Source organism: Condylura cristata, unplaced genomic scaffold (genome assembly GCF_000260355.1).
Source record: "Condylura cristata isolate star-nosed mole 26May11 unplaced genomic scaffold, ConCri1.0 scaffold00005, whole genome shotgun sequence".
Classification (NCBI taxonomy): domain Eukaryota; kingdom Metazoa; phylum Chordata; class Mammalia; order Eulipotyphla; family Talpidae; genus Condylura; species Condylura cristata.
In genome coordinates, this window is record NW_004567106.1 from 49816815 (window position 1) to 49839302 (window position 22488).

Genomic DNA, 22488 nt, shown 5'->3' on the forward strand with positions numbered 1-22488 from the left:
TTATATGTTATTATGTTTACTCCACTCACTAATGGTAAGCAAATAAATATCATGGCTTCTATAAAACTTTTATCAATTTTGAAAAGTCAAGAAATATTTAAAATAGAAAATATCTTACAAAAAACAAGATGCTTACATTACTTTTGGAACTTACACATACCCAATGGGAGCAGTGTGACTGTGATTTGTCCTGCAGCTGCTTCAAATTAGGAACAGGTGTGGAAGACAGATTATGCAAATACTCATATTAATGTAATTGTCAAATTGGTTTGTTTACCATTGTGCTTTTAAAGAGTAGACTGTACTCCTATTTTAAATGTAAATTAGCTTGATTCTTGAGAACAGCTTACTGGATGATGAAACTTGGTGTGGCTTAGAAACGAATAATTTCTAATAGTAACACAATCATAAAACTGGACATTTTCATTCCCAGCAAACTCTTTTATGAATTAAAACTATATTATTTTAATGTATAGGTATAGTGTATAAGTATAGATACAGAGAGAGTCATTATGGTTTTGTGAAAGTTTCAATTCTGCTGCTGGCCTACTATTTAGTCTTTTATGGTGGTGTATAATGATTACTATAATAGCTTTGCATCTCCTTCCATCTTTTCTAATTGAGAACTCATCAACTTTTCACCTCTGTAAATCTAAATTTTTAAGAACTATATTCTTTGGAAATATTCATTTATTTTAACAGCAAACTTACCTAATAGAACTTTGTTACTGCTTATTGTGTTTTTAATATTTTAAATGCTTAAACACTAAACATGGTATTAAGCCATGTTTTGTGACTATTGGGAAGCTTTTATTGTTAGTTCATTCATGTACTTCTGTGAGGATTTTGTATTTGCTCAATGTCATGAGAAGATACTTAAGGAAAAAAAAAAGTGCTTTATTTTCACCCCTAGCTGGTCTCTTGGTTGTTGGGCATTATATGTTTTTTTTTTTTAAGATAGTTTTTAAATAATATAATAGTTTGTTTTTACTTCATTTTGTGCCTTTTTCCATCTCAGTTGTAATACCCGTGGGCTCCCCACCACCAAATCTCCCGTGTGCCATCACCATAGGTTTTTTTTGTTTTTTGTTTTTTGTTTTTGTTTTTTTTTACAATATTTTACTTACACATACAGATCTGGGATACAGGGCAGAGGTGTGGGGGGTGTGAGGATTCATTAGAGACAGAGTGGGGAGCAGAACAGGAGGACAGACTGAAATACACTGCTGAGGGGAACAGCGAGCAGATCAGGAGAGGTCTGCCATGCCATGTGGGTCACCTCATTGGCCAGGACTTAACTCGTGCTTTAGTGGCTGTGATCGCTTCTGAGTGCTGTGCATTAAGGACATTATATTTTAATGAATGGCTAGACTAGCAGAAAGGAAGTGCTGAGGAGTCAACCAGAGATGTTATAGAAGTTATTTCTGTTTTGTTCCCAATCTTTTTATCCCCTTTTATTCCCTAACAAATGAAAGAACCTAAAGCATTTATAATTTTACTTGTTTCATTAGCATATATTCAGTGATTTGTTTGTACCTGGATTTGTGCTTTCTCATTTCACAGAATAGGATACCGGAGACTTAAGAGGCTAATGTACATTATCTAAAGTCATCTAATGGATACATTGATCTAATAAGTGAATTCAAGTCAGTCTTACTCTACTCCTCAATGCTATACAGTCTCTTAGTTACTATTTAGAATATCTCATAATTTTCACCTTGGGAATGCAATATCAAACAATTGGAAAACAATACCAAAATAAGGATGACAAATAACAAAATGTGAATCTTACCTTTTCTTGAATGCCTGCATTGTATAGAACATAGGTCAGTTTGTGGTTAAAACAGAGCTGTGGTTCTTAATGTGCAGTCTAGTGGTGTACAGGCTTTTCCCCAGGGAGGAGGTCTCCATCACCACTACCCTTAAAAGATTCTAATGGAGTGATTCTACTCCCATCTCTTCATGTTCCTGAGTCTTATCACTGTTTTCTAAGCCACTTGTTCAGAGATACTATTAAGAAGGCAATGGTCTCAATCATCAAGTTAGATATTTACTCAACAATGTGAGGAACCTTGATGAAAAAAAAGTGAGTAACAGTGTTGGACCTCTTCTCGAAGTTTTCTTGGCATCATAAACATTTTTATATTGCAAAGTAAGGCTTTCAATTGGAAAGGGTTTGTTTTTTCTTTTTCTCTTAGAAGTTTATGATCACCTTGTTTAGATTTTGTCATAGTCAGGAATGGGAAGGAGTTGATAAGGAGCCATGTCAAAATCAGGAAATCCAAGGAGTTAAGATTCTGTATGTGCAGTTTGCAGTCTTCATACCTCATTAAGGAGTCTATTATTTATCATATTGGCAAGAATAGGAGCTGCTACTGAGACCAATAGCAGATGAAAAGTAGGATCCAAGGGCTACTGCTGCTTCCCCTGCCGGGATCAGAAAGGGAACTGCCGCATCCTCTAGTTCTCTCATAAATTCCTAGGGGTGACCGTGATCTGAATTGCTCCCCCCTAGGGAGCAAGGCATACAGTAAAACAGGCTAATTCTTCCTGACTTTGGGAGAGTGAAAGTGTGACACACTGTTTTGTTTTGATACTTAACAGATACTTCAGTGGCTTTCCATGCTTCATTCACTGAATCAGGTTCAAATGCAAAAACTGATTCTCATGGAAAAGATTGCTGAAAGTGAATTAAAGCGCTTTCCCACCTGCAAACTCCAGTGACATCCAGATTCAGTGCTTTCAGTAAGCCCAAAGTCCTAGAGAAGCAGGGCAGTGAATGCTTCCTTTCAGTCCTATCATTCACTACTTCTGATATTTCTGATAAAAGTGTGTTTTAGCAATACTTGAGTAAAAAGTTTCTTAATTCTAGTTTGATACTTAAACGTGAATTGCTACAAGACCATCAGCTAAAGTGAGATCTTTTATTAACAAAATAGTAATGAGTTTATTGATTTCTAAAGTAAAATATCCTAAAATAAGGTTACACAGTATACCCAACCTATTATCTTCTGTCTTTCCCCACAGAATATTAAACTATTCTGTCTTGTTTTGTCAAGTACTATTGAATGAATAAATAAAATGCATATTTTACATTAAAGAATAAAGACTTTTGTTTTAAAATATTAATTCCTTACCTTAAATCCTTGGGATCTAACCTTCTATCCATATATTCACAGACAAGGTATCAAGGTAGTGCAAAAAATAAAAATATGGGATTTTTTTCTTGTTCAATGTCTTGATTTGAAATATTCAGAATATAGACTTACTCAGAGACTGGAAGCAAGTTTAATATGTTGTGCCAGCCATCCCGAAAGCCATTTCAGTAGACTCTGTACCCTGGCATTTGTTTTAGAAATAATTGCATGCAAATGTAGTTTAACATCTGTACTATGTCTCTTAATCCTAACCAGGCATTTTCCATTAGATGTAGTCTGAAAATCACATTAAGAAAAATATATCATCTGTGAAATTATATTCTGAATGCCCCAAGTAGCAAAGGAAGGGGTGATATCCAATTGAATCTAATATGAAGTATTCATCTTTTTCTGAACCCCAATTTTTAAATGTTCATTGTATTTCCTTCAAGGTTTCAATATGCAGTGAGATTTCTGTTTTCACAGTTTTTCAGTTTAGTTCACCACAAAACTTTCTTGGAGATGAACATATTTTTTCTTAAAGATGAAAATATTTTTTGATGCCAAACTATGGTATTTTCTTACTTTTTGCTTGGAAATACAAAACTTTAAGTAATTTATTTTTCTATCTTCATGGCAATACAATTCAGATATTTCAAATATGAGTACACTTCATTCTTGCAAGCAGAATTTTCCAAGTGGAACTTTAATGCTGAATTGAATTGAAGTGCATTATAATTCACTAGTATACTTAGGGAGTCAGGGAAAGAATATAAAGGGATAAACATACCCAAAATCCTAGGAAAGAGAGTGACAGGAAAATAGAGAATGAGGAGTTCTGGAAAAAAAGAAGTTATTTTTAAAAAATTAAAAAATTACTTATACATACAGAACTGGGGTACAGGCCAGCGGTGAGGGTGTGGTGACATGATTCACCAAAGACAGAGTGAGGAGCAGAACAGGCAAAGGTTCTGAAATACACTGATGAGGGGAGCAACTGTGGGCCACACCATGCGGGTTGCCGTCCTGGCCGGGGATCTAACTCCTGCTGCATTGGCTGTGGTAGCTTCACAGTGCTTTATTTAACCTGTTGCATCACCAGGGAGGCCCTAGTTATTTCTTGCTTTAAAGATGTTTTTCTATTGTTCACAGTTACTTCTCTAGAATTTTAGTAATATTACTCTGAAACATCTGAAATGCCTTAATGTTTGTGACTGGCTGAGTGAAAAGGCAGAAGCTATATACTTGCATTGGTGAGAAATTTGACAAGAACCACTTTGCTTTACAGGATCTGGAAGATCTGGCTCTGGTTGTCTGTGTTCCTACAACCCTCTCTTCACTAGACCTTTCTCTGATATTTCTGCACTGGCGATAGTTCCCTGAACACTTCAGGGATCACAGGATCACATACCTTCATGCCTTCATACAGGTCACTACTTCATACAGCTCTCTGCCTCATAACCATTCATAACCATGCTACTTTGTATACAAAGCCATTTCTTTGCCCTATCTGCTATATAACCTTCCTCTGTACTAACATAGTACCCTGTTCCTACGTCTTCAAAACGGTGATACCCATCACTAGTAGGCTGTCTTCCAAGTATTTTGGTAAACTCTTTAGGTTAGGGACACTTATATTTGTTCGTTTAATCTCAATTCTTAACCTACTAAGTATTATTCTATAGTAAAAGTGAGAAGGGCCTTCCCCAAAATTTGGTTCAGATGTCAAAGCTGGTGATACTTCACACTCCAAGATAACTTGAAAGAAATTGTGTTACTCACACAAGAGACTCCTAGGGAGAGTTGATGGCATCCTAGCAGGTCTTACCTCACTTGTGAAAGTGGAGGATGTGTGTTGGTCTTTTTGTTGGGCTCTAGAGAAAATCCCTTGAGGAAATTGTTTATGTTTTATTTTCCAGTGGCAAAGGAGATGTATACCCAACTCTCTGTAGATGTAAGGGTATAACAGATAGGGAGGTTGAAGGGTTGAAGCTTAAAATGAAGTCAGTAGTCAAAACAAAAAATGGAGTCAGATTTGTTTTGTTTTGTGTTTGTTTTTTAAAGATTTATTTATTTATTTGTACAGGCCAGAGATGCAGAGGGTGAGAGGCTTCACCAGAGTCAGAGTGGGGAGCAGAACAGGCAGATTGACGAAGTACACTGCTGAGGGGAGCACCGGGCGGGTCAGGAGAGGTCTGCCTCGCCATGTGGTCACCTCTGGGGCAGGCGGGGATCGAACTCATGTGGAAGTGGCTTAAGCTTCTTTGTGCTGTGCTTTAACCTGCTGTGCCACCAGGGACGGCCCCAGATTTGTTTCTAATGTGAGTGAAATAAAATTGAAATACTCATTAAATTTAGGAGGAATTAAATATTGAACAGACTACGTAGTCCGTTATTAGCCTCTATCACCAATAGATGTTCTATACCCTCTGCTTCCTCCTGTCATACTGAAAGTTGTTTTACTATGGCCTGTCTGCTACCTTTCAATATCTCATCTAACAAGGTCTCAAGGTAACAAGAGACATCTGTATTTTCTTTTGATAGCATAAAAAAGAACAGCAGGGTCCTCCCTGGTGGCGCAGCGGGTTAAAGCACTGCACTGAGAAGCTTAAGCCAATTCCGCATGAGTTCGATCCCCGCTTGCCCCAGAGGAGATCCACATGGCGCGGCAGACCTCTCCTGACCCTCCTGCTGCTCCCCTCAGCAGTGTACTTCGTCCATCTGCCCGTTCTGCTCCCCACTCTGTTCCTGGTGAATCCTCTCACCCTCCGCATCTCTGGCCTGTACCCCAGTTCTGTATGAATAAATAAATAAATCTTTAAAAAAAAAAAAAAAAACAGCAAACTGAGAACTGCTATTCTGATTTAAACATGAACTATGCTTAGCCATAATATAACAAGAAGAAATAAATCTACACATAGGATCTGTCCATTTTATCTGTTAAATACAGCAAGTCCTCAAATAAGATTATTTCACTCAATTCAGTTTCATTACAATGTTGATGAGAAAAAAAAAAAAAAAGGATTCCTGAGTAGGGGCACTGTCTGTGCAAAGTTTACATATTTTCCCATGTCTTTGTGGGTTTCCTTGAGGCATTCTGGTTTCCACCCATATGCCAGAGATTCTCACATGGGGCTTACTGTCATGTCTTACTGAATGCAGAATGCAGGTGTGTTGGAGAATGTGTCCTGCAGTAGAAAGGCATCTTGTCCATGGTGGGTTCTTACCTTGAACTTGAGCTTCTAGAATAGGCTCCAGTCACATAGCACCTTAACCAGGATGTGAGTTGGAAATGAATGAATACAAATTGTTGTTTAATATTAGAAGTGTTTTAGATGTGTATTTATAAGTCTAGTGATGTTTTATGACCAGCATATCCTATGGAAGCTTAACTCTTGTTTATTATATCAGTTGATTTGTGGTAATGCTGATTTGTTTTCACACCAACTCAGTGTCCAAGAACCTATTGTTGACATGAAGTGGGGATTTGGTATAGTGATGACTTTATTTCTTTTTTTTTTCCCTTCTATTCTCCAGTTGTTCATAAGAAAGCCAACTCACTCTTTCTTTTAGAAAAGTTTAAAATATTCTCTTGAACAAAAGAGAAAACACACAAGTAAGCAAAAATACAAATATACTAGTACTCCGCATAAGTAGCTCATGCCTGATGTGTTTTTGGCTGCTGTCTTTACTCCCACTTAAAATACAGTAGCTGCAAAAAAAAACAAAAAAACAATAGCTACATTCCTTGCAAGAGCATTATGGGTTTCTTTTGATTTTTAGGCACTTTAGGCACATGGAGATACTCAGGTTGTCCACACAGTCAGTGACCAGAACTGTCCTTACTGACAACATCCAGGTCATCTAGCCATGCTTGATCGCAGCCTCACCTATGCTGACAGCTAGTTTCTGTGGGTGAGAGGTGTCTGTATCATTTCTGTTCTGGCTTCTCTGGTGGGGTTTCTAACAAGGGTACCGATTAGTGCCAGTTATGATGGAAGTTTTCTAAGATGATTAAGAAGGAAATTGACTAAAAATGAAGAAAAATCCAACTTCAACACTTATATTATCTAATCCTTGTTAATTCTTAAGTAATTTTTTAATAATAAAATGAGGATCAAATCTTATTTTAGGAATGTGAGTTTAATTGATTGATATTAAGTAATTGAAAATCTCAAATATCTATCATATATTTGAGGCGATGATCATCACTAGACTTTCTTTGTTAATGTTTACGTAGGCTTTCTTTAAAAAAAAAGGAAAAAATATAGAATCTGCTGAACAAGAATGGAAAGGCATTAATATCTATCATTAATTTATGATAAAGGATGCTAATAACCTTCAGTAATTACTATATTAATGAATGTGCCTGTGCTGATATTTTAATTTAATATTTTGCTTTGTCATTTTCATATATTAGATTGTATTATGTAGACTGTGGAGTCTACAGTACAAACTGACCTTTTATATATATATATATATATATATATATATATATATATATATATATATATAAACTGTTGTAATTTCAGTTATATATATATATATATAGGATTGAAATTACAACAGTAATTTCAAAGCTAAACAAAATCTGGTCTCAGGAAGGACAAGAAGTAGGAGCAGGATCTAGTGGAGAGCCTTTTGGATCCCAGCATTAGTTTGGATGAATTTCCCACTTATTAGACAACACCCACTGCAGAAATCAGTTCCTAGAAAAGGAAGTGTTTTGGTCTCTTGGTATCACCCACTCATCCTTGAATTTGTCTCATCAGTTTGCAGATGATGGCTGAAGCTGGGGTGCAGAATGGGGTGATCTTCAAAAGAAAACACTGCTGTTGTTACCAAAATGAGGGCAAGATGCTGAACAGCAAAATTACTGTCAATGTCTAGTAACTGAGTTTTTTGTTTGTTTTACAAAATTGTAGCATGGTCATGACAATAGTGGGTTTTTTTCTGTTTATTTGTTTGTTTTACAAAGAATTACTGTTTCAGCACCCAAGAAACACAACACAGATAAGAGAGAACTATAGGACCTTGTACTGTAGGTTACGTGTAACGTGACCATGGACATGAAGTTTCAGTAACTTGAATAATTATAACTTTATATCTGCACTGCTTACATTCATCGAGGCCATGTAAAAATAAAATGTACTTAAAGTAAGTTTTCTTTATATTTACATACAGTTACCTACATTTTAATTTGAATAATTCTGTTGAGGAAAATCCTAATTTAATTTTGTAACTTTGCATTTTCATATTGAGTTTGTTACTCATGAATGTTAACAAGTGGCACATGTTTATTACCAAAGAAAAGAAAGAACAATTTTAAAAGTTTTAAATTCCTACATGGGAAAAACAAGCATAGTATTTTCAACCTTTATTAATAATTACCTTCAGCAATATTCTTCATGTTCTCAGGCCAATTTTTTAAAATCAATTTGAATCAATGAATGTAAAGAATCCATGCCTTTATCAAAAGTGTTCCTTTCCCTTGTCCATCCCACCCTCCCATCACCTTCAGGCACCTGTACTTACATATCTCATAATTATTGATGATGTGAGAGACACTCTCACTCTTTTGTATCAATCTCTCTGACCTTGCTACTAACATATTTCTGTGAGTCTTCCCATGTTTAAAAACAAGAGCACCAATAAAATAAAATCTTACATCAACCTCTTTTACATCATGTATTTTATAGGCCTTTCCTTTATTATCAAATTTTTGAAATAATGTTTACATTTAAACATCTATTTGTTCTTCAGCATATTGTTTGGTTTTGGTCACAACTGTCATTTGAAATTATCCTATGAAAACCTCTAAGAAGTTTCATCCCTCTGAATTGAGTTAAAACATTTAAGATTTTTCACACCACTTTTCTTGCCTTTTCTTGCCACTCTTCATCTCTGGTGTGTGTGTGTGTGTGTGTGTGTGTGTGTGTGTGTGTGTGTGTGTGTGGCTTGCCTTATAAGTCTCCCTTTCTTTTTCTGTTCAACTATTTTATCTGTGGTCCTAAAGTCTGACTACACATTACCTTTATCTTTACTATCTTTACCTGGAGTGCTTTTCTTTCTTTTCTTTTTTTTTTTTTATGCTTTTGTTCTGCAATAGCTTAATTAAATCAGAAAATTAGAGGATCCCCATATCATTATTTATTCAAATCCCCCCAGCTGATGATAACACACAACACATTCCTTTAGGTCTTTTGATCATGTTTCACATCCTAAAGTTTGTGAACCTGTACTACATGATATATGATGCATTAGTGAACTTAAAAAATAAATGAAAGGATGAGTCTTAGGTAAATAGTTACAGCTCCCTACACTTCAATTCCTTTCCTTAACAGGTGGTTCTTTAGTGGCTGTACTTGTCCTCAATGTCATATGGGTTTTGCAGCCTAGACCACAGAAGGAAACAAGGTAGCACTGACTTCTTTTTCTCAAAATAAAGAATAGTGAATAGTTTTCATGGATGTGCTCATACTTACTTGGTCCTTTACGTGGGCCATGCTTCCTTTTAACCGACTCCAAAAAATACAGCTATGCTGATGTATTTTATGAAGCACTCAAAATGTATCTATGCATTGATTCCTTTTCTTCATCTCCTGTATCAGAGTTGGGCAGTTGTTGATCTGTTTTAAAGAATTGGGGTAGAAAAGGATGATATTGTTTGGACTTGTCATACAGCTCTGGCCACTCTACACTGTGCCAATTTCAATTAAATATGATGAATGGTCTAAAATTAACCAACCAAACAAACAAAAGAATGGAGTGGGGAAAAGGCCAGTCAACCATTCTATTTTGGTTTTGTTTATTTCACATCAAGCGAAGTATAATGTTGTACTGGTGAAATGGAATGGTATAAAATGAGGTTAATTCAATAAAAAGTTAAAATAAGAATGTGTCCATACTTCTTCACTGGGTGAACACTTGTTTCAAAATGTTTGTACCTTTAAAATATAGACTACTTTTCCATTTAGATATCATTTTACTTCACATACTATAAGACATTATAGTTTTGAATGTGTTAAAAAAATTGACACACTTGCAGCTAACCTTAATGAATAAATTATAATTTAAAGAATTTTTGTGAGAAAAGATCAATGCACAGTTCTAACTTATTGTTCTATGAAAAAAATGTGTCATCATCAGCTTTTAAAATATATGTACTTTCTTTGACATCATTCATATTAACTTCTTGTTTTCTGTAACAGGTTTCTAAAGAGAAAAATAAATGTTTTACTTATTTGGGAATCTTCTATAAATATCATGAGGTCCAATCAGATACATTGCAACCAGTTTGAATGCAGATACAATTTGGGGGGGATTTTTTCATTTTTAGTGGACAAAATAATGTTTTATGCATAGTATAAATGCCATATTTTTGTTTTTAAAAATGTATGTTTCTCTGAAGAAGTAATGAATTTATTAGCAGTTACTAATGAATATTAAGTACATAGCTAATAATTATGAGGGGTATGGGTGCCAGCACTATTTTAAGTACTTTCCAAGGTTATATAGTTAAGAATCCTATGATAATGTTATTGATTATCCCATTTTTAGTGAGAGGCCAAATAAGACTAAGTAACTTGCTCAAGGTCACACAACTAGTAAGTCTTGAGGCAGAAATCAGAACCCCGACAGAAAGTCTCCAAATCTTGCATTCTCTTTTTCAACTTAAATGACTTACTTTTTATTGTTTTAACAGAAAATTACAATGATCCATATTTAAATAAAGGAGAGATTACTTCTGAAGTTAATGTTGAAAGTCCATTACAGTGCATTGTCCTGGCTTTTTCACGATTCTGTGATACTTATTTGAAACAGATGAAAACACTTAAAGCATCTATTCATTTTGTGTTTTTCTATGATTTCCTGGACTATGACGGGTTGCCTCCAAGGGGCCCATTTTTAAATGACTGTCTGATTTCATACTCTTGCTACTCCCTTTACAGACCTGCAGCTCTACAGAATTGTTATAGCACAGTTGGTCAGAGCTTTATTAGCATCTCTTGCCAAAATCCTGTCCCTTTTTGTTGTAGAAAGCTCTTGGGCAGCCATGAGAAGAAGCTGGGTGGTTTTTCAAAGCAAAGTTTCTTCAACTAAGTCTTTTGACAATACATGATGACGGCCTAATGGTAGTGCAGAGTTTATTCTCACATACTTTTAACTCCAGGAGTCATTTGTTGGAAGTTACTTGAAAGCTTTTGCCTTTCAAAATGCTTGCTCTTTCTCTTTAGTAAGCTTATGTTGACTTTTTCTTTACACAGGTTTTGTTTTGATAGTTTTATTTTTCTTGGTCAACTCTTGATTGTTTAAAATACATATATTTTATAATTGTGCATACAGAGTGATGGGGCAGTCCTCCTTCTCTTATTCCAAAGGATAGCTCAATGAGAGTGTTATTTTAATGTGTTATATTTTTATGTTTTACATTGTCAGGCAGTGAGTGTTTGGTTAAACAATGTTTCTGATATATAATAAGATTACATGGACTTTAGAAAGTCAAAATTATAGAAAATGTAATTTTATACCAATTAAGGCATAATGATATGTTTTATGAGTATTCAGAAAGCCCTTTAGAATCTTGCTGTAGAGCAAAGGACTTTCCATATTTATTAGTTAAAACTAATTTGGGAAATGTTTAAGAAACAAGAAAGATACATATGGATTGTACTTAGATTTATTGAAATTTTGCTTCTGAGTCATTTGAGCAAAATGAGAACACTATCACAAAGACTCTACAGGCCACTTCCATCCTGAAGCTCTAATCTATGAAGAAATCTAATCAAATTTTCCATTTTATATAAAAAAAAATCCTTCAGCTATTTTGGCATCTGTGTCCCTTAAATGGTACTATGCCTTTTTATTTCATAGCGCCTCTGTGTATTTTTATCACTGTACTTGTACAATGTCTGGAAATTTCTTCAGGTATTTCATTTCTCAAGTGTTGAATTCACTCTTCACTATATTCTCCTTTATAACCCTGTGATTGGCTAACAAATTTTTACTGACATGTTTTGTTGATGTCTCAGACACAAATTACACTATTTTATTTTGTGTAGGGATCTTGGAAAAATTTCAGATAATATTGCTTATTAATGGAGCTTAATTTTTTAACATTACATATAGTATCATAGGAAATTAGGAGCACAGTGACTCGGTTAATTTTTGGCTTTATGTAGATGCATGATGATTTGAGGATTTCTTGTTAGTTTGGTTCATTGCTCTTGTATCAAGTAGCAATTCATTTTTTAGGAGGCTTATGACCTTGTTAAATAGCAGTCCAAAAACTGTATGGCTTGTTTTGATTTTAACCAAAGTTACAGCTGCCTAGCTGTAAAACAGTCAGTTTCTCTTATTATGACTAGTTCTTCAACTTGTACTGTTTTAAATTGCCTGCAATTAGCATATTTCAACCTTATTTTTAGGTTTAAATTGCAGTGTGAGAGTGTACTCTCCTCTTAGCTAATTAGTGCTATCAAGGAACAGTAGGTTACCTCATTAGTACCATGTGCATTTAATTAAAGAAGAGAAAATTGGAGTTAACCTCATAGTTAATATTTTCACAGAGTGCTACAATGCCAACACCTTCAATTGGAGTCACACCCCTGTGTATCTAATTATGCACTAGTGCCAAATAAGGTTAGCGAGGGTTCTACAAGGCTGTTGACAAAATAATTTAGATGAAAATGTGTTTGTTGGATTCTGACAGTAAAATGTTACTTGAACATCTTTTCCCTAGTCTTCATCTGCCAGTATCAGGTAACATGCCTCATAGGAAATCGAAGGGAAGGAATATTTTAGAAGCTACTTTTCTTACTTGAATTAATGTTGTTCTTACCTTGAAGAAAGTGACATTAGGCATGTGATGCATATACAATCCATTGCTTAAACAGAGCCCCTGAACTTCAGAGATGTATTTGAAAAGAATTATTTATAAGATATAATATTTACATGCATCAAACCACTACAAATACTTCCGGACACCCCTATCACGTCCCTCCTTGCTTTTCTTCTTTTCCAATATATTTATAATTTCCCCTGTGTGTCTATGAATGGGGATCATCCTTTTGTATCATACATGAAGTCTAAAGAAATGTTGTCACATGGTTTATCAAATGCAGTGTAATCCTTCTGCTTTTCAGCAAAATCTTTGAAATATCTAATCCTACTAAGTAAAAATGACATCTTATGTCATTATCAATAAATAATTGCTTTGTTTTTATAGACAAAAATGCAAACTATACATTTGACCGTATAGCTTTCCATACAAATGGCAAAATTCAACAGGTTTTAACACAAGATGATGGAGCTTAGCTCCATAGTCTTAAATTTATTCTAATTCTAATATTTATGTTATGGTAATACATGACTGAGGCACTTACTTAAAGACATTCTTGTTATTATTGTTCTCACATTCCATAACAAGACAAGATTTGTGTTAATTTTATTGGATATAATTGACTACAAGTCAGTAATTAGCTCTTTCAAAAAGGGACAGTTTAAGGACAAATGCCATCCATAGTCGAAATAGCTGCCATTTAAATCTAAACGACGATGTATTAACACTGCCATACTTTTAGTTTAGACATTGAAAGTGAGGCTTATAATTAAGGGTCATTGTAGAGAACCAATGAATTTTTTTCATTAATGGTTAATTCATTATGAATACTTAACTTTGCATCTGCAAAATTATTCCAGTTTTAGAAATCTATGCTGGATTAACTGAGTAAAAGATGGAATAGTTTTGCTTTTGTTGACCTATCAAGATAATATATATATATATTTATATATATATATTTATATATATATTTTAATAATCATGTACATTATTAGCATAACTCTTAAGACTGGGGGAAAAAAAAAAGCCAACTCCTGGTTCTCTTTGTTTAATCTAGGAATTGCTTCCAGAAACAAAATTATGTGTCTGTGGCCACTCTTCTGGTGATGGGCATCCTCACAACACATTTGCAGTAAGTTAAACTGGGCAATTAGAAATTCAGCTACTATACACCATCCCATAGATCCAATCCCACTAAGCAAATTATCTGTGATTTTTTATTAGCCACTTCCTTCAATCGATGTAAATAATTAAGAGATGACTGATATTAAAATGTAGATAATTATTTTCTGTTACTGTATTCTCACTTAAAGTATATTTCACCATAGAGTGCACAATCTATAAGTTTGTAACATTAAAGTGTATCTTAAATATATAAAAGCATACGTTATAAATATATAAGTGGCTGTATCACCACTTCACTTTCCTTGAACTTTTATAATATTTTAATGAGAGATTGCTGATATGCAGAAAATAAATGAATAGTGATAATGGGTAGGCACAATACCTCTCTTAGGGAAAAGTTGCTGTTACATCTTCTGCAATGCCATATAAATATGCCAAGGCCTTTTTTACATATTCTGTCACTAGAGTGTAATTTGTCTCTTTAGACTATAATATTCAATGAAAATTGCTTTCGTGACCCAATTCACTACCCAGTTAGCCTTGGAAATGAATAGCAATCCTGAAGTGGCCATTCAAGACTTTTAAATAGAGCAACTTCATGTTTCTATTTAGCATGAATACTACCTATATGCCTAAGGAATCTCTAAATATGTAAGCCATATATTTCACATATAATATTTTTGGCTTCCTTAAGCCAAAAAGTAGGTGTACTTATTTAGTCTCCATAACAAGAGTTCTTATATTAATACTCATAATAATTTTATTTTTTACTACTCTATACACAATGTTTTATAACTTACAAATGATAGAACACAAAGCAGTTAAAAATCTCTTAAACAAATAATCAGTGTCTTCCAGAAGGAAGAAGTATCTAATTTCATGATGCTTTTCTTAAAAGAATTTTTCTCAGTCAGAGCAATCTTAAATTAATAGCAATGATAATCTTTGAGAAATTTTTGGAACATTCCTAAAATGTTAAATACAAAACCAAAATACAAGTCCAAATAGCAATAATGTACTATTTTATAGAACTAATGAACTCAGTGTTGGTAATACATTTTAAATATAAAATCAAGTTTCATAATGATCTGAAATGATTTGGTTTGCGCCCTCCTTCATTTTAACTCCAAAGTGTTTGGCCGTACTGAACTGTCTTTATAATAATCACATCTGAAAAAAGCTGAAAACATTTTAAATTGGGGTAAGTTCTGCTGAAATGATATAAAGTTAAAGTATGATGTAAAAGATTAAAATAATATCTGCATATCCCCTATATATTTGAAAGGAAATATATACAAATTGTACTTTAAAGCTAACTGTATCCTTTAATAAATGAGACCCGGGCCCTCCCTGGTGGTGCAACAGGTTAGACACAGCACTACAAGCTGGCTGCAGCCACTTCAGTGCAAGTTCAATTCCCAGCTCCGGAGCTGTTCCACATGGTGTGGCAGACCTCTCCTGACTAGCTCGCTGCTTCCCTCAGCACTGTACTTGGTCGATCTGCGTGTTCGGCTTCTCACTCTGTCTCTGATCCTCTCACTGCCCCTGCACCTCTGGCCTGGCCCCTAGTTCTATATGCATAAAGAAATAAATCACTAAAAATAATAATAATAAATGAGACCCATCCAAAACTATACTTTTTAAAAATAGTGCATTAAAAATGGAACAAGCATTATTTGTATTTTGTAAATATTTCTCCTAAAGTAATACCAATGGAAAAATTGTTTTCATGAAACTGAAGAGTGTGCTAGATTAACTACTTCCAGTTTTTGTTCTTTACCAAAGCTGTGTCCACCATTTTTAAAAAAAAATCTTTATCCCATGGACGTAAAAGGGAAATCTAGAGCACCAGAAATTTACAGTTTTATAACAAATATTCAGAATGCAGGTGAATGATGGGGAAATTGACTCACCAAAGACCATGTAATTATTTCTTCATTGGCAAAGCTGAATATAGCCACATGTTTTATCCCTGATGGATCAAATAGCAAACTGGCTCAATCTGTCCAAATTCTATATTTTGAATTTTGGCTTGCCTACCACCCAATAGTTTACTTCTAATAACATATCTAAGTTTACTACTTAATAACATATCTTGTTGACACCTTATCTTCCAGAAAAGACTCAGTAACATCTACGTTCAGATAATCTTGTTAGTTGTGCCTATAGATTTTTGCATCAAGTGTATGTTTTACACAGAACTCTGTTAGCTATAAGTGAGAAAGCACTTTTATTGAATGCTTAATCTTTGTTTTTTGTGTGTGGGGTTAAATGAATTGTATTAAATTAAATTAAAATTTTGAAGAACACTATTTGTTGGACATAAACTAAAAAATGAAACATATGAAACTTGGCAGACTCCTGTTCAACTTATTTAAATCCCGTTCAAATTAAACTTCCCCCTACAGGTCTTGACTCTGTTGTGTCTGACTCCTGAATGTTTCATTTTTACTGGAATTGTGGGTTGAAGGGAAATGGAATAGTGACAAATTTTGATAGTCTCTTATTTTCTGTTCAAAATTAATTTCTCTTTTTAAACTTCATATAATCTCTACCCAGAATCAAATAATCCATCCTGTGGTCTCTGTAATCAACTTTCAAAGTTGAATACTGGGTATAGTAATTGAACTACTTTTTATGTGTTATGCTCTTCATAGTTAAAATTAGGACAATAGACTATGGTGATGGCACATGCGTGATTTGGTAATGGGAAGCCCAAGGGGATTACAACTGAGATGGAAAATGCACAAAACAGTATAAAAATAAACTATTATATTATCCATTTTTTAAAAATTAGGACAATAGTAGTGTCTATGTCATAGGGTAGTGAGAGAGATAAAATAAGTCTGAAAAATACTTAACATGAAGGCTAACATGGAATAAATGTCCACTAGACATTGGAGTCAGTGTCTGTAGTAGTGTCAGTGTACTCCAGCTTGGACTAAAAGGACAGATATATTTGAAATAAATTTAAAAATATATTTGATAGTAATGTTAACAGAGGCATTAGCAGTTGTATCTTGGTGATGACTAAAGCAGACTGAAGTACTCCTTATGGAGAAGAAAATCTTTGTATTCATTAATTTAAATTGAACATTGGCTTATGCACCCAAAAACGTCAGCATTGTCCAAATGTTTTCTTCTCTTTTTAAAGATTTATTTATTTATGCATACAGAACTGTGGTACTGGCCAGAGGTGCAGGGGTGGTGAGAAGAGTCAGTCACCAGAGACAGACTGGGGAACAGAACAGGCTGACTGATGAAGTACATTGCTGAGGGGAGCAGCGGGTGGGTCAGGAGAGGTCTGCCACACCATGTGGATCTCCTCTGGGACAGGCAGGAGTAGAACTCATGCTGAAGTGGCTTTAGTTTCTTAGGTTTGTGCTTTAAACCACTGCGCCACCACAGAGGGCCCAAATGTTTTCTTGTTTGATGAAGAAAAATATAGCTAAATAAAAGGGAAAAACACCTGTCTCATCATACGTAAACGAGATCCTCAAGATTCAAAGAATTGTAGCTAAAGAATATTAGGAAAAGTGATTCTCCCCAATTTTCTGTATCTAGCTAAAGCATAAAAAAATACAGCATTAAGAAATATATGTAGCAGTACAGATAACCTTCAAATGTTTCTTAATTTCTCTATTAAAAGTGTATTGGCAGAGACTAAACAAGAGTTTAAGATAAATCACTAAGTATTAATATTACAGATAAGTTTAACTAACAGGATGAGGACAGTTTAACCAAGTATAGTATATATATATATTTTTTGTTTGTTTGTTTTCTTATGTAATTCATTGTAAGATTTTATTCTTTGCTACTAGTATAAAATCATGTTCATATAAACTTGAATTTATTATGAAGCAATACAAATTAGATATTTAATTCATCATGTTAATTTTTTAGTAGTTGTTATTCTTATTTTACTCCTACTGGTTTTATACTACATCCTTTGGCATGAAATAAAACTTAACATAATAAAATATTTCAAACACATAACTGATTTTGTTAGTTCAATAAAGAAATAATATGGAGAACATGTGTTAGGGCTAGTATAAAAATATTCCATATTCTTCATATAAAAATATTCAATAGAACAAATATTTCCATTTTTAAAGCCTTGAGTGCAAACTTCTTCATTAATATTTTTCTTTCCTAGTATAATTCAAGATATTATAATTATTTTTACATACTGCTCTTAGCAGGGATGTAGCTGTCTAAGCGCAGTTCATTCTAGATACCTCCCTTGAGTGACTGCCTCTCACCTTTATTTATTGGAGTGTTTGAGATTGTCATGAATTATCTTGATACTGGTTACAAGAAGGACCAATAGCAAATAATTTTCAATGGAAGCTCCCCTTTGAAATTTATAATGAATAATTTACTCCCCTTGACTTACCAAGGCATTAGTATGGTAGAAATCAGGGAATGATGAAAGGAATATTTGACTTACCTTGTTTTGTTGTTTTAATGTATTTTCATCGATATATTGTTATATGCACTGGAACATATAGGTGAAAATAAAGTGAGTTTATGGTCCCCATTTGAATATATTGAATTGTTCCTTTCACATCTCTTTGTAGTGACCAACAAATATGAAATATAAATTATATTTATAAATATAAATATAAAATGTATTAGCTGCTAACAGGTACTTATGTAGTCCTTGCATATTTCAAAAGCCACTTATCAAGTGTGTATTCCACATTTATATGTATTGCTGTTCCTATATATTTCCATACTATCTTATTTTTTTTTGGAAGATTTATTTATTTATGCACATAGAACTGGGATAGAGGCCAAAAGTGCAGGGATGGTGAAAGGATTCACCAGAGACAGTGGGGAGCAGAACAGGCCGACCAATGACCAATGAAGTACACTACTGAGGAGAGCAGCAGGCAGGTCAGGAGAAGTCTGCCATGCCATGTGGATCACCTCCAGGGCAGGCAGGGATCGAACTCATGCTGAAGTGGCTTTAGCTTCTTAGTATTGTGCTTTAACCCACTGTGCCACCAGGGAGGGCCCATGCTATCTTATTTTAACATAAAAATAAGTGAAAGAAAAAAAGAAGGGCATTTTGATGTGTATATCTTTGTGGTTTGTAAGTATACACACAGTCATTAATACACATACACATCTAAATGATAAATTGGCTAAAAGAATTTGTAATTTGTTGACTTCTGTCTACAATTTATTTTTCCTTCACTTATTTTTGAAGTTACTATTTTTTTTACATTTATAGTTTTCATTAGATAAATGAATTATTTGGTATGCACAAGATTAGCAAATTATAGAATCAAAACTTTATTATTGGTACCATTTTCACTGCATTATATTTACTTTAAAAGTATTTCTAAATAAATATATTTGGGGACACTTTCATTACCTAGGCTTGTCATATTAAGAAGTACATAACTCCCATTAGCACTTAAGCATAAGTTTGAAATGACATGCTGTTTATTATCTTCATTCAGTAAAATCCAAACTAAACTTTTATCAGAGTACTGTTATGCTATAATTAACTAATGCGTCACACAACTTAGATGACACTTACATTTTATTTTCAATTAATCATGTTCTTATCATAATCAATTTGGTATAAGTAGATTTGCACTATTGATATGCTAAAGAATAGAGTCTTATATCAAATTAAGGATTTCAGGGTGGACCCTTCATCATATTTAACATCAAAAACAGCATGAAATGCTCAGACTTTTGCAACCAGGTAACTGAAGCCAGATTGCCATTCCTTCACATCTAACCCTTCTGTTCTCTTGAAAGAGAGTATGAAATTTTTGTAAAGTTGACACACTAAGCTACTTGTCAGTTCCAGTGTGTGTATTTTAACATCACACTCCATATTACAGGGGCAGTATATTTAATGTTTTAAGAATGTCAGAATAATACCTTAATTTTAATTTAGATTTTATGTGCAAAATATTGCATCTAATTTTAAGTAGATAATATGAAATGAGAGTAAGATAATTTAAAGGTTTTTAAATATTCAAGTAAGAATATCTTAATAGATATTATAGTAAAGGGGAAAGGCATCTAGCAAACATCTCAGAGAAATTCTCATTAACCTGAACATAATTCATAGTTTTACATATGGTTATGTAATTTTAGAAGGAGAGAATGATGACAAAATATCATTAAATTTTTTTAAAGATTTATTTATTTATGCATACAGAACTGGGGTACAGGCCAGAGGCTCAGGGGTGGTGAGAGGCTTCACCAGAGACAGAGTGGGGAACAGAACAGGCAGATCAACGAAGTACACTGCTGAGGGGAGCAGCAGTGAGAGGTCTGCCACACCATGTGGTCACCTTCGGGGCAGGCGGGAATCGAACTCATGCGGAAGTGGCTTTAGATTCTCAGTGCTGTGTTTTAACCCGCTGCGCCACCAGGGAGGGCCTATCATTAAATTTTTATAAACAAACTTAAAAGTTTAGAAAGTTAATATTTCAAAAATATCATATACACCTACCTAATGTGTATTTTGGTGCATAGATTAATTCTTAAAATAAAAATGGAATCCTAGTGTTATTGTTGTTTTATCCTTGTTTATTTCTAAATCCTTTATCTATAATTTGCATGTTCCTTATACTCCCTTAAAGCTAGAAAATATATTTATTTTGCAGTCGACTCTTTTCTCTTTATATTAATTTAGTCACATGCTATATTAAAGTGATTTTTGCCTTATGACTATACATTGCCAAAATAAAAAAGATGGGATGTCTACTCACCATGCATTTTTTTTTTCTTATATAAACTGATTGTAACTAAAAGGAGCCAGATGAGTCATTCAATTCAACTTTATAGTTGAGAAGACTAAAAAAAATAAAAGTGACATTCCTAATAATTATCCATTATTCTTTGAATCCAAGAGGAATGTATTGATGATCTCATAGTTCTCTAGCCATACTTCAAGTCAAATAAGGATAAGTACTGGCTCTCCCTGGTGGTGTAGCAGGTTAAAGCATGCTAACTGCAGCCACTTTAGTTCGAGTTTGATCCCCTGCCCCGTAGATGATCCACATAGTATAGCAGACCTCTCCTGTTTTATCCGCTGCTCCCTTCAGTGAAATACTTTGTGAGTCTGACTGTTCTACTCCCCACTCTGTCTCTGGTGAATCCTCTCACCACCCCTGCACCTCTGGCCTGTACCTCAGTTCTGAATGTATAAATAAATAAATCTTTAAAAAGAAAGAAATAAAGATTGGTACTTAGTGTTTCAAAATATCACTAATCACTTTTACCTATGTAAACTTTGAAGACCAGTTAGATTTTATGATCACCTTTTGAAAGTTCATCAAGCTGTTTTCAGTTCCAGTGCATGTGTTATATAACATAACACTCCAGATTACAGGAGCAGTATATTAAACTGATAGAGATCAGAACTGTGAGGTTGACATTCTAGAAAAGAAAAATTAAAGGATCTTCAATAATTCCCCCAGAAAATTTTTAAAGTGGATTGTGAAATCCCAGACTGTTGAACTTCAGGTAGAAAAAAGATACTTTTGAAGACATACAGAATATTCCTAATAGAGTTACAGAATATTCCTAATAGAGTTCTTAAGCTTAAAGGAATAAGCTTAATGGTTAGATAGCCCTAATCCCTTGCAGTCATTTTACATTTATTTAAATTACACATACATCCGAGATCGCTTGCTCTATAGAGAAGACCAGTGAAGATTTCCCAGTTTTTCAGGTTGTCTATTTACTATCCATCAGAAAAATATTATGTGTTAACAATTGGAAATAAGCGTTCAATGGATCTTTTTTTCACTCTGATGTTAAAATACAAAGAAAAAGAGGTAAGACAATAGCTTACATCTGTTATTGAAATACTAAGCATTTAAAATGTAAAGTTATGAATGGATGCTGAATTGACCTCATGGAAATAAGTCTGTAGTATATGACGTTGATCCTGTAAAATATATTCATAGCATTTGTTGAAAATTGAGCAGTTAAGTCTATAAAAAGTGAATACAGGGGACTCTCTAGTGGCCTAGGTGTCGGGGTGCCCGGGACCCCAGCCCCATGATTCAGCAGCCAAAATGGTGCCTGGCCTTTAGCCAGTGAAAAACAAAATATGCCAACACTCACCTGTATAAGGAAGTTAAATTTTATTGGATGTGCTTCCGTGTGATCAATGTATGCTCAGTTGTGTATCCTGCCCAAATATGGTTGTTGTACACGTGAGCAGTGCTCTAATTGGCCAATGTACACGTGAGCAGTGCTCTGATTGGTCATTGAATGCTATTTAAGCAACTGCCACAACTGACTTGGGGGGGGGGGGAGCAGCAGAGAAAAGGCAAGCTAGGGCAAGCGAGAGAAGCAAGCAAATGAGAGAGAGAGGGCACGCGTGAGAGGGAGAAAAATAAA

General features: G+C 34.2%; 1 protein-coding gene across 9 annotated transcripts in view; it reads left to right on the forward strand.

The window, feature by feature from the left end:
* The window catches only part of FOXP2 (forkhead box P2), a 244664-nt gene that overhangs the window by 122554 nt on the left and 99622 nt on the right, over positions 1 to 22488 (forward strand). The window contains exon 4 of one of the 9 annotated variants that reach the window (XM_004676956.1): positions 14036 to 14110. The exons of the other annotated variants lie outside the window; for them this stretch is intronic. Within the exon in view, the coding sequence (XP_004677013.1) occupies positions 14036 to 14110 (75 nt within the window). The remainder of the gene's footprint in view (positions 1 to 14035; positions 14111 to 22488) is intronic. 9 annotated transcript variants of the gene reach the window in all.